This window comes from Mauremys mutica, chromosome 3 (genome assembly GCF_020497125.1).
Source record: "Mauremys mutica isolate MM-2020 ecotype Southern chromosome 3, ASM2049712v1, whole genome shotgun sequence".
Taxonomy (NCBI): Eukaryota; Metazoa; Chordata; order Testudines; family Geoemydidae; genus Mauremys; species Mauremys mutica.
Genome location: NC_059074.1, coordinates 1523689 through 1536199, shown reverse-complemented (window position 1 = coordinate 1536199; position 12511 = coordinate 1523689). Strand labels below are relative to the sequence as shown.

Here is a 12511-nt window from a genome sequence, read left to right as displayed (position 1 = left end):
ACTGCTGGAAACACCTGAGGAACAAGGGCTGGACTGGGGGGGAAGGGCTGAGCCCGGCTAGAGGGATTTCTAGCCTGTGAAAGGAACATCTGGGGTTTTAAGCTGCAAGTGCAGCTGGCCCTCAAGCATCTCTGCAAACTGCCTAACCCAGCAATTAGGGGGAGAATTTGCTACTCATATCCAGTCTCTTTAGTATATTAACCTTAGATTGCGTTTTGCTTGTTTGCTAGTGTAAGCAGAGTCAGAAGGGTTACGCTAGGTAACCTGCTTTGATCTCTTTTGCTATCACTTAAAATCTACCTTTTGTAGTTAATAAACTTGTTTTTGTTTTGTCTAAAACCAGTGTGTGGAAATCATAACTCGGGGCAAAAGGCTGTTCCATAGTCCTGTCCCCATTGAGGGAGGGGGAGAATTTCATGAGCTTATGCTGTACAGTTCCCTGTGCAGCGCAAGACGGTGTCATTTTGGGTTTACACTCGAAAGGGGGGTGCAGGTTTTAGGAACTGGGAGGTGCCTTAGCTGAGCCTTCCCATGCAGAGCTGATCTCAGCGTCTGTGTGAAGCTGCAGCCGCGTCCTCACCCGCAGGGCCCTGCACAGGTGCCCCATGCCTACTCCTGGACTCCCCCTGCCCCAGCTCCTGCTGCAATGGCCCCGACCGGCACTGCAGGATCAGCCAGTCAGCCAGGCCCCTGCCCCAGGATGGCTAGAACCTTACTCGGTTACAGAGAACCAGAGACTCACCTGTAATCCCCTGTCTGAGCGGCCATGGCCCTAGGGCAGCCCAACAGCCCTGGGCCTGAATCCATCACGCCCCCCCGTAGCGCAGTCCCACCGCCGTCCCTAAGCCGCTGCCGGCCAGAGTCTGGGACCGGCGACAGGGCTGGATCGCTCGAGCATTGCCCTGCTCTGGGCGCTGTCTCTGCAGCACCTGGCGCCGGCCGCGGGGGGCAGACAGCACCGTGGGCTAGCTGGGCCATGGGTCTGAGCCCGCGTGGCCAGTCTCACGCTCGGTGTGTATCGGTCTGGCTGACATATTGGCGGAGCCGACCTGGGGAGGCAGGGTGGGAACCAGAGCTCAGCGGGCGCCTGTGACCGGCGCTGGAGGGGTTCACGGAGGAGCTGGCGACGGAGACGGCCAGCCAGGCAGTGCTGCCAGCACTTGTGATAGTTGGTGTTTTCCTTAACGCCCCAGCAGGGCACGTTGCAGGGACCCACCCCCCCCGGCCTGGGACTAGGGGAGAGTCTCAGCTCCGTGCAAAGGGCAGAAAAATCCCAGGCCCCCCGGCTCTGCTGCCCCCCGGCTCCCAGGCCCCCCGGCTCCCAGCCCCCCGGCTCCCACGCCCCCCTGGCTCCAACTCCCTGCAGCTCCCAGGCCCCATGGCTTTGCTGCCCCATGGCTTTGCTGCCCCCCGGCTCCCAGACCCCACAGCTCCGCTGCCCCCGGCTCCGCTGCCCCACAGCTCCGCTGCCCCCGGCTCCCAGGCCAGGCTTTGGGCACCGGCTTTTGGATGCTGGAAGGGGCCCCTGGCCCTGGGGGGAGGGGCCGCAGGCAGGCAGGTGCCTGGCGGGGGCGGGGCAGGCGACGCTGCCAGGAGTGGAGATGGCGGCTCGGGAGGCGGGAACGGGAGTCGGTGCCCGTGCGTTACGTCATCACCATGCGCCGGGGGAGGGGGAAGCCCCCGCCCGCTGGGCTGTCCGGCCCGCAGCACGTGTGTGGGGATCCCAGGGGGCAGAGCCGGCAGCGCGGAGCCTCCCCGGTGAGTGACATGCGGGGACAGCGGCGGGACCCCGCGTGGGGCGCGCTGGGGCGAGGGGAGCCCGCGTGGGGTACGGGCAGCGGCGGGGGAGGGGATCTCGCGTGGGGGAGCCCGCGTGGGGCACGGGCAGCGGCGGGGGGGAGCCCGCGTGGGGGGCGGGCAGCGGCGGGGGAGGGGATCTCGCGTGGGGGAGCCCGCGTGGGGCACGGGCAGCGGCGGGGGGGAGCCCGCGTGGGGGGCGGGCAGCGGCGGGGGGGAGGCCGCGTGGGGCGCGCTGGGGGGCGGGGAGGCCGCGTGGGGGGCGGGCAGCGGCGGGGGCGGGAGCGGGGCGGGGGCTCCCTTACGGTTCGGCCCGCGGCGCTGCCAGACCCGGGCGGCCGGGGACGGCGGGAGCAGCCGGGGGACAAGCCTGGGGAGGGGCCCCGTCGGGGGCGGGGCAGCGGTGCTAGCTCAGCAGGCGGAAGCGGGACCCCCCCGGGCTGAGAGCGGGCCCCGGGTTCGGTACCGGCTGGGGGGGGGAGTTGGGGGGGGCTGGTGAGCTCCTAGCTCGGGGATCCCACAAGAAATGTGCTGGTGGCCTCAGAGTGCGGCCCCCAACTCCTAAAACACTTAATTAACTCCAGGAAAAACCAGTAAATATGCACATAGACATGTTCACGTCCTTGTAATTCATTTCTGTGGGGTTTTATTGCAGACTCAATAATCTGCAGTTGTCTATAATCCTTACCGGACCTAAACAGAATAGACACATACGGAGCTTTGCATGTTTTCATTTTGTAGTTAATTTTTTTCAGACTTGCTAGCTAGGAAGCTTGCTACTGTGAAAACTGGTAGTTGTGTATTTGTTAATATCACTTTTCACAGCAGGTTGACTCAGCCCCAGCAAGCTGGAGGAGAAATTAAGCCCTGGATGGGGAGATGGCTGGGGGGTGGAGTGAAGCGGGGGTCAGGGCAGTCAGTGGTGGAGGGTGAGCCTGGGGCTGGAGCCTTGGGTCCCACTGCACAGCTTGGGGCGGCAGTGTGGTCGGGGTGGCATGAGAGGGCGAGGCCAGAGCCCGAAGCCCGGTGGCTGTGGGATGGAGCCCACTGCTGCACGGCTAGAGCCCACCACCCCACTGCCGAAGGCTGAAGCCTGAGCCCCACCACCCCTGGTAAGGTGGAGAACTCATACTGGTTGCCTGCTCCTACACTGTTTGGGACTCTGGAAGGGGGTAGGGACCAGGCCCTGGGGGAGGGGCCACTGTTTCCCCCCTCCCCCATCATCAGTCTGTATCCAGCACGGCCACAGGCTCCCGGGCCCGGGGGTGGGGGGTCAGGTGCTGTGCGATCCAGGGCAGAGATGTTGGAGATCGGCACAGGGTTACTGAGTGTTATCCCAGCCCCTGGGGACTCCCAGCCCCCGGGAAGTGCCCAGAGCAGGGCTGTGTCTGCAGAACACCTTTAGTTTCCCCAAAGGCAGCAGCGCCTCTGCCTGGACAGGCCTCAACAGAGCCCTGGCCTGTCTTTGACTCCTCACCCTCCTGGCACAGGCCCTTGGCCTGACCTCAGAGTCTGGAGTGAGCTCCCAAGTGCAGCCCCTCCCACTGGGGGCTGGATAGCGCCGTGGTTCATCAGTGGTTTAGAGAATGGCACAGAGAGCACACTGATAAAGTTTGTGGACGATACCAAGCTGGGAGGGGTCGCGAGTGCTTTGGAGGACAGGATTAAAATTCAAAATGATCTGGACAAACTGGAGAAATGGTCTGAAGTAAATAGGATGAAATTCAATCAGGACAAATGCAAAGTGCTGCACTTAGGCAGGAACAGTCAGCTGCACACATACAGAATGGACAATGGCTGCCTAGGAAGGACACTGCGGAAAGGGATCTGGGGGTCACAGTGGATCACAAGCTAAATATGGGTCAAGAGTGTAATGCATAAAAAGTGAACATCACTCTGGGCTGTATTAGCAGGAGTGTTGTAAGCAAGACGTGAGAAGAGACTCTTCCGCTCTAGGCTGCGCTGTTTAGGTCTCAACTAGATTGTTGTGTCCAGTTCTGGGTGCCACATTTACTCTTGAGGAGATTCTGTGCCAAAAAAATTAAAAATTATGTGCACAGTATTTTAAAGTTCTTCAAAATTCTGCCAATTTTATTTGCCAAATGTGGCAGCTCCAGCATGACATTGGGGAGCACAGGCCACTGGCTGCCCAGGGGTGGAACGCTGTGCAGCCTCCCCCCGACATGGACTCAGTGGTGAGGCTGTGCCCAACCCTGGCACAGCTGAGGAGTGATGGGCGCAGGAAGTGCGCGTCGGGGAGAGGGGAGGAGTTTGCAGAACTTCCTATAGCCAGGGGAAAAATTTGAGGGTGGGCTGAAGTCCTGTCCTCCCCAGCCCAGCTGGGACTAGCAGCTGAGCCTGATGCAGGGTGGGAGCCACCAGTCAGGTCTTTCCCACTCCCACCTCCACCCCCCAGTGCCCTGGGCCCCCAGAACATGCTGCTGGGGAGGGTCACGGGACCACTCTTGTGGTTTCCCTTTGCTTCTCCCATCAGAAAGTCATTTTTCTGCAGGGAAGCAAAGAAATCTGCAGGGGACATAAATTCTGCGCATGTGAAGTGGTGCAGAATTCCTCCGGAGAACACATTTCAGACAAGATGTGGACAAACTGGAGAAAGTCCAGAGAAGAGCAACAAAAATGATTAAAGGTCTAGAAAACATGACCTGTGAGGGAAGATTGAAAAAAACTGGGTTTGTTCAGTCTGGAGAAGAGAAGACTGAGAGGGGACATGATCACAGTTTTCAAATACATAAAAGGTTGTTACAAGGAGGAGGGAGAAGAATTGTTTTTAGCCTCTGAGGACAGGACAAGAAGCAATGGGCTTAAATTGCAGCAAGGGAGGTTTAGGTTGGACATTAGGAAAAAGTTCCTAACTGTCAGGGTGGTTAAGCACTGGAATAAACTGCCCAGGGAGGTGGTGGAATCTCCATCCTTGGAGGTTTTTAAGAGCTGCTTAGACCAGTGGTTTTCAAACAATTTTCTGGTGACCCAGTTGAAGAAAATTGTTGCTGCCTGTGACCCAATGGAGCTGGGGATGTGGGGTTTGGGGTGTGGAAGGGGCTCGGGGCTGGGGCAAGAGGTTGGGATGCGGGAGGGGCTAGGGGTGCAGGCTCTAGGGTGGGGCCAGGGATGAGGGGTTTGGGGTGCAGGGTAACACACTGGGGGGCTCGCAAGGCTCCCGGCCCTGCTGTGGGGAGCAGCCCCTGGCAGCAGGGACTGGGGGGGCTGTTCACCCAGCTCACTGTTGCTGCAGCCCGAGGTGTCGCCCTTCCTGTGGCTCCGCTGTGAGCCGCAGGGCACCACCTCCGTCCCCACTCACGGGCCTGGCTCAGTGACAGGGGGAGCTGCTTATGCCCACCCCAGGGGGTCTGTCCTGGCACTGCCCCGCCAGTCCCCATAGCCCCCCCCCAGCTCACCCCAAGGCAGGCGAGCCCAGACAAGCTGTCGCATGCACGCAGGTGCCAGGCGATCACGGGCTGAGCCGTAATCCCAGAAAATATGCCCCACAAAATTCCTCCTGCCACAAAGCTTCTGAGCAATGCAGCCCCTGGCCAGCCCCGAATCCGGCCAGCCCCTCCCCCCTGGCTCCGGCCCTGCTCCGCCCGGGCTCCCCCTCCAGAGAGGAAGCTGCCTCCCCGCCGTGGTGTGGGGATGGTGATGTGGGGTTCGCCCTGTGCAGGGGCCGGGAGCCCCATCTGTGCTCCCCTCTAGCCATCTGCACCCCCCGGCGACGGCAGGGTCAGACCTGGGGATTGGCCCTTCACCCCTCCTCCCTGCGTCTTAGCCAGCAGGTCGCCCCCTTAGCAGCCTCCTGGGAGGTGTCCCCTGCAGGGCTGGGGCCATGCTGCCCCCGACCCGACGTGGCAGTGCTGGGGCTACCCTCCGGGTGGTGTCAGGACTGGGCGTTTGCAGCCGTGACCCATTGCTGTGCCCTGCAGGCCGGGCCAGCGGCTGCCCTGTGAGTCCTGTGATGGCAGCGTCTGGCTGAGCCACCACCTGCTCCAGCCTGGGCGCTGCCCGGTTCCTGCGCCGAGCACGGTGGAGAAAGTGGGGCTCTGGCCAGCCTGGGGCCAGTGTGGTGCTGGCCACAGGAACGACACCCTGGGGTCTCCTGAGCCCCAGGCAGGGTGGGGAACCCACCCTGGACACCTTTCACTCCTCTGCTGCCCCAGCTCCTGCAGTGACCCCCCACGGCCCTCTCCGTCCCAGTCACTTCCCCTGCTCCGGGACGCCGGGCCCGAGCTGTGGCAGGTTCCGAGCCAGTCTCCTGCCTCTTGCCTGGCTGGCTGATCTGTATTGGTGGGCAGGGATTGGCCGGGTGCAGGGCCTGGCTTTGGGGAATGGGGCTTGGCACAGACACAGGATCATAGAATCATAGACCTGGCAGGGACCTCGAGAGGTCACCTAGTCCCGTCCCCTGCACTCAGGACAGGACTAAGGATTATCTGGACCATCCCTGAGAGGGGTTTGTCCAACCTGCTCTGAAAAATCCCCAAGGATGGAGAGTCCACAACCTCCCTCGGCAATTTATTCCAGGGCTTAACCACCCTGACAGCTAGGAAGTTTTTTCCTAACGTCCAACCTAAACCTCCCTTGCTGCAATTTAAGCCCATTGCTTCTTGTCCTGTCCTCAGAGGTTAAAAAGAACAATTTTTCTTCCTCCTCCTTGTAACAACCTTTCACATCCTTGAAAGCTGTGATCACGTCCCCTCTCAGGCTTCTCTTTTCCAGACTAAACAAACCCAATTTTTTCAAACTTCCCTCACAGATCATGTTCTCTAGACCTTTAATCCTTTGTTGCTGCTCTTCTCTGGACTCTCTCCAATTTGTCCACATCTTTCCTGAAATGTGGCGCCCAGCACTGGACACAAGACTCCAGCTGAGGCCGTATCAGCGCGGAGCAGAGCGGAAGAATTACTGCTTGTGTCTTGCCCTTACAACACTCCTGCTAATACAGCCCAGAGTGATGTTCGCTTTTTATGCATTACACTCTTGACTCATATTTAGCTTGTGATCCACTATGACCCCCAGATCCCTTTCCGCAGTATCCTTCCTAGGCAGCCATTGCCCATTCTGTATGTGTGCAGCTGACTGTTCCTGCCTAAGTGGAGCACTTTGCATTTGTCCTTATTGAAGTTCATCCTGTTTACTTCAGACCATTTCTCCAGTTTGTCCAGATCATTTTGAATTTTAATCCTGTCCTCCAAAGCACTCGCGACCCCTCCCAGCTTGGTATCGTCTGCAAACTTCATAAGTGTGCTCTCTGTGCCATTATCTAAATCACTGATGAAGACATTGAACAGAACCGGACCCAGAACCGGACCCTGCGGGACCCCACTCGTTATGTCCTTCCAGCCTGACTGTGACCCACTGATAACTACTCTCTGGGAACGATTTTCCAAACAGTTTTGCACCCACCTTATAGTAGCTCCATCTAGGTTGTATTTCCCTCATTTGTTTATGAGCAGGTCATGTGAGACAGTATCAAAAGCCTTACTGAAGTCAAGATATTCCACATCTGCTTCCCCCCATCCACAAGGCTTGTTACCCTGTCAAAGAAAGCTCTCAGGTTGGTTTGACAAATCCATGCAGACTGTCACTTATCACCTCATTATCTTCTAGATGTTTGCAAACTGATTGCTTCATTATTTGCTCCGTTATCTTTCCGGGTACAGAAGTTAAGCTGACTGGGCTGTAATTCCCTGGGTTGTCCCTATTTCCCTTTTCATAGATGGGCACTAGATTTGCCCTTTTCCAGTCTTATGGAATCTCTCCCGTCTTCCAGGACTTCTCAGAGATAATCACTAATGGCTCAGACATTTCCTCAGTCAGCGACTTGAGTATTCTAGGAGGCATTTCATCAGGCCCTGGTGACTTGAAGACACCTAACTTGTCTAAAGCTCAGACAGTCTCCCAGCCTGTCCTGAGAGCAAACACTCCTTTTACCCCTCTGGGTAAACATGCAAAATATAGGGAAACTGAGGCACACATAGGGGTCATAAAAATATTACAGAACATTTCCCCTTGGTCACAGTGCCGGAGCATGTAGAAGCTGGTGTGTGTGTGTGTGTGTGTGTGTGACAGTGTGAGTGTGTGTGTGAGAGAGAGAGAGAGAGACGACAGAGCTGTGAGGACCTGGCGTACTGTTAGGAAGGGCTGGATCCAGCAGGAAATTTTTCCCAGGGTAGGGCCAGGCGCCGCCCTCCCAGCAGCCGCTGCTTGGAGTCTTTCCGTGACCCGGGGAAATGCTCGCCCCTGGGCTCTCGGGTGTCCAGAGCCCAGCCCAGCCTCTCGGCAGGGAGCTCGCTGAGTGGCGCCTGCCGAGGAGGGACTGGCAAGGAAACCAGAGCCCAGCAGTTCTAGGGCAGCCAGTGACTCCACACAGGAGCCCAGGGAGCAGAGGCTCTGACACCCCTGGAGCCTGGCTGCGGTGACGGCTTTGGGGGCTCTGCCGTGAGGGGCCAGGCAGCAGCTCTTGGGGGGCAGCAGAGGGACCAGCCAAGGGCCCAGAGCAGGACCTGGGGGCGAGGCCCGTGCCATGCCATCCCTGCGCTGGGGCATGCTTCACACGGTGGCAGAGAGTTCACAGAGCAGGGGAGCTGGAAGCCAGGACTCCTGGCTTCTGGGAGGGGAGTGGGGGCTGGTGGTTAGAGCAGGGGGGCTGGGGGCCAGGACTCCTGGGTTCCATCCCTGGCTCGGGGAGGGGCGGGGGGGCTGGTGGTTAGAGCAGGGGGGCTGGGGGCCAGTGCTCCTGGGTTCCATCCCTGGCTCTGGGAGGGGACGGGGGGCTGGTGGGTTAGAGCAGAGGGGCTGGGGGCCAGGACTCCTGGGTTCTCTCCCTGGCTCTGGGAGGGGAGTGGGGGCTGGTGGTTAGAGCAGGGGGGCTGGGGGCCAGGACTCCTGGGTTCTCTCCCTGGCTCTGGGAGGGGAGTGGGGGCTGGTGGTTAGAGCAGGGGGGCTGGGGGCCAGGACTCCTGGGTTCTCTCCCTGGCTCTGGGAGGGGAGTGGGGGCTGGTGGTTAGAGCAGGGGGGCTGGGCCCAGACTCCTGGGTTCTCTCCCTGGCTCTGGGAGGGGAGCGGGGGCTGGTGGTTAGAGCTGGGGGGGGGGCTGGGAGCCAGGACTCCTGGGTTCTCTCCCCGGCTCTGGGAGGGGAGTGGGGGCTGGTGGTTAGAGCAGTGGGGCTGGGGGCCAGGACTCCTGGGTTCTCTCCCTGGCTCTGGGAGGGGAGTGGGGGCTGGTGGTTAGAGCAGGGGGGGGGGGGGCCAGGACTCCTGGGTTCTCTCCCTGGCTCTGGGAGGGGAGTGGGGGCTGGTGGGTTAGAGCAGAGGGGCTGGGGGCCAGGACTCCTGGGTTCTCTCCCTGGCTCTGGGAGGGGAGTGGGGGCTGGTGGTTAGAGCAGAGGGGCTGGGGGCCAGGACTCCTGGGTTCCATCCCTGGCTCGGGGAGGGGAGTGGGGGCTGGTGGTTAGAGCAGGGGGGCTGGGGGCCAGGACTCCTGGGTTCTCTCCCTGGCTCTGGGAGGGGAGTGGGGGCTGGTGGGTTAGAGCAGAGGGGCTGGGGGCCAGGACTCCTGGGTTCCATCCCTGGCTCTGGGAGGGGAGTGGAGGCTGGTGGGTTAGATGAGGGGTGGCTGGGAGCCAGGACTCCTGGGTTCTCTCCCCGGCTCGGGGAGGGGAGTGGGGCTGGTGGTTGGAGCAGGGGGGGCTGGGAGCCAGGACTCCTGGGTTCTCGTCCCGGCTCTGGGAGGGGAGTGGGGGCTGGTGGTTAGAGCAGGGGGGCTGGGGGCCAGGACTCCTGGGTTCTCTCCCTGGCTCTGGGAGGGGAGTGGGGGCTGGTGGTTAGAGCAGGGGGGGCTGGGCCCAGACTCCTGGGTTCTCTCCCTGGCTCTGGGAGGGGAGCGGGGGCTGGTGGTTAGAGCTGGGGGGGGGGCTGGGAGCCAGGACTCCTGGGTTCTCTCCCCGGCTCTGGGAGGGGAGTGGGGGCTGGTGGTTAGAGCAGGGGGGCTGGGGGCCAGGACTCCTGGGTTCTCTCCCCGGCTCTGGGAGGGGAGTGGGGGCTGGTGGGTTAGAGCAGGGGGGCTGGGGGCCAGGACTCAGGGGTTCTCTCCCTGGCTCTGGGAGGGGAGTGGGGGCTGGTGGTTAGAGCAGGGGGGCTGGGGGCCAGGACTCCTGGGTTCCATCCCTGGCTCTGGGAGGGGAGTGGGGGCTGGTGGTTAGAGCAGGGGGGCTGGGGGCCAGTGCTCCTGGGTTCCATCCCTGGCTCTGGGAGGGGACGGGGGGCTGGTGGGTTAGAGCAGAGGGGCTGGGGGCCAGGACTCCTGGGTTCTCTCCCTGGCTCTGGGAGGGGAGTGGGGGCTGGTGGTTAGAGCAGGGGGGCTGGGGGCCAGGACTCCTGGGTTCTCTCCCTGGCTCTGGGAGGGGAGTGGGGGCTGGTGGTTAGAGCAGGGGGGCTGGGGGCCAGGACTCCTGGGTTCTCTCCCTGGCTCTGGGAGGGGAGTGGGGGCTGGTGGTTAGAGCAGGGGGGGCTGGGCCCAGACTCCTGGGTTCTCTCCCTGGCTCTGGGAGGGGAGCGGGGGCTGGTGGTGAGAGCTGGGGGGGGGCTGGGAGCCAGGACTCCTGGGTTCTCTCCCCGGCTCTGGGAGGGGAGTGGGGGCTGGTGGTTAGAGCAGAGGGGCTGGGGGCCAGGACTCCTGGGTTCTCTCCCTGGCTCTGGGAGGGGAGTGGGGGCTGGTGGTTGGAGCAGGGGGGCTGGGGGCCAGGACTCCTGGGTTCTCTCCCTGGCTCTGGGAGGGGAGTGGGGGCTGGTGGGTTAGAGCAGAGGGGCTGGGGGCCAGGACTCCTGGGTTCTCTCCCTGGCTCTGGGAGGGGAGTGGGGGCTGGTGGTTAGAGCAGAGGGGCTGGGGGCCAGGACTCCTGGGTTCCATCCCTGGCTCGGGGAGGGGAGTGGGGGCTGGTGGTTAGAGCAGGGGGGCTGGGGGCCAGGACTCCTGGGTTCTCTCCCTGGCTCTGGGAGGGGAGTGGGGGCTGGTGGGTTAGAGCAGAGGGGCTGGGGGCCAGGACTCCTGGGTTCCATCCCTGGCTCTGGGAGGGGAGTGGAGGCTGGTGGGTTAGATGAGGGGTGGCTGGGAGCCAGGACTCCTGGGTTCTCTCCCCGGCTCGGGGAGGGGAGTGGGGCTGGTGGTTGGAGCAGGGGGGGCTGGGAGCCAGGACTCCTGGGTTCTCGTCCCGGCTCTGGGAGGGGAGTGGGGGCTGGTGGTTAGAGCAGGGGGGCTGGGGGCCAGGACTCCTGGGTTCCATCCCTGGCTCTGGGAGGGGAGGGGAGGCTGGTGGGTTAGATGAGGGGTGGCCGGGAGCCAGGACTCCTGGGTTCTCTCCCCGGCTCTGGGAGGGGAGCGGGTGGGGCTCTGGGATTAGCAGGTTTGCCAAGTGCTGTAGCTGCGGGGCGGGGCTGTTATTGCAGCCGCGCTGCCTGCGTTTTTTGGCAGCGTTTCCCTGTTGCCGGTGGAGCCGGCGAGGTTCAGGACGGCGTCGCAGGGCTGGGGCTGCTGCGGCCCGATGAGTCGTGGTGAGATCTGGCCCCGCAGCGCCGCCCTTGAGGAGGGGCAGGTTAGGCACAGGCCCAGTGCCTGGAAATGCCCCAAGGAGCTGCCGTCTCGGCGGGGCCACAGAGGTGAAATCTGGGCGGGTGTCAGCTCCCCGCCGTGTGCTGAGGGGCTGGGAGGGAGCGGCCCGGCTCAGCAGCCGTGAAATGGTTAATCTGCCATTCCTCTGCCCCCCGCCCCCCCGATCCCTGCAGGGTGCCCAGCCCAGCCCAGCCCAGCCCAGCCCGGAGCAGTCGGGTCCTTGAGACGGGCTGAGCTAGTCGGAGCCGAGCGAAGGTCCCTGCTGCGCTATCTCCTCGCTGGCTGCTTGCCCGTGGGAAGTGGGTGAAGGGGCAGCCCTGGGCCGAGGGCACCTGGCTGCAGCTGGCTGGGCTGCGGCATGTGAGCCCTCCCCGTGTGCCGTGCCAGCGCCTGGCACTGGGGCAGGGGAAGAGCTGCTCACCGACCCCTCTCTTCTCTTCCAGCTCGGCGGCTGTGCGGGATGGTGGCGGGGCCCGAGGCGCGTGCCGGAGGCGCGGGGGGCCGGTGAGCGGTGCCGGCGCAGCCCCTGCATGGCCCGGGGCGGGTAGAGCCGAGCGCGAGGCCGGCGCGACTGGCATGGCCGGCCTGGGCAGAGCCGGCGGGCGCAGGAGGCTGTAGTGCGGCCGGCCGGCCGGCAGCGTTGCCATGGCGTTCACGGTGGCGGATTACACCGTCTTCGTGCTGCTGCTGGTGCTCTCCTCCGCCATCGGGCTGTTCTACGCGCTGAGCGGCGGCCGGCAGCGCACGGTGCAGGAGTTCCTGCTGGCCAACCGCAGCATGAGCTTCCTGCCCGTGGCGCTCTCCTTGCTGGCCACCTTCCAGTCGGCCGTGGCCATCCTGGGCGTGCCGGCCGAGATCTACCGCTTCGGCACCGAGTACTGGCTCCTGGGCTGCTGCTACCTCCTGGGCCTCCTCATCCCCGCCCACGTCTTCATTCCTGTCTTCTACCGCCTCCACCTCACCAGCACCTACGAGGTGACCGCCCGGCGGGCAGGACGGAGCCACGGGCGGGCAGGGCCACGGGCCAGGGGGGCAGGGCGGTGGGGGAGTGGGGGGGCTGGGCGGGGTGATGGGCTGGTGGGGGGGCAGGGC

General features: G+C 62.8%; 1 protein-coding gene across 2 annotated transcripts in view; it reads left to right on the top strand.

Annotated features, from left to right (window-relative positions):
- Positions 1–1647: 1647 nt before the first annotated feature.
- Positions 1648–12511, top strand: part of LOC123366778 (sodium-dependent multivitamin transporter-like) — a 28166-nt gene continuing 17302 nt past the window's right edge. For both annotated transcript variants that reach the window (XM_045010496.1, XM_045010495.1), the window contains exons 1-2: positions 1648–1758; positions 11863–12394. In XM_045010496.1, the coding sequence (XP_044866431.1) occupies positions 12065–12394 (330 nt within the window). In that variant the 5' untranslated portion in view covers positions 1648–1758; positions 11863–12064. The remainder of the gene's footprint in view (positions 1759–11862; positions 12395–12511) is intronic.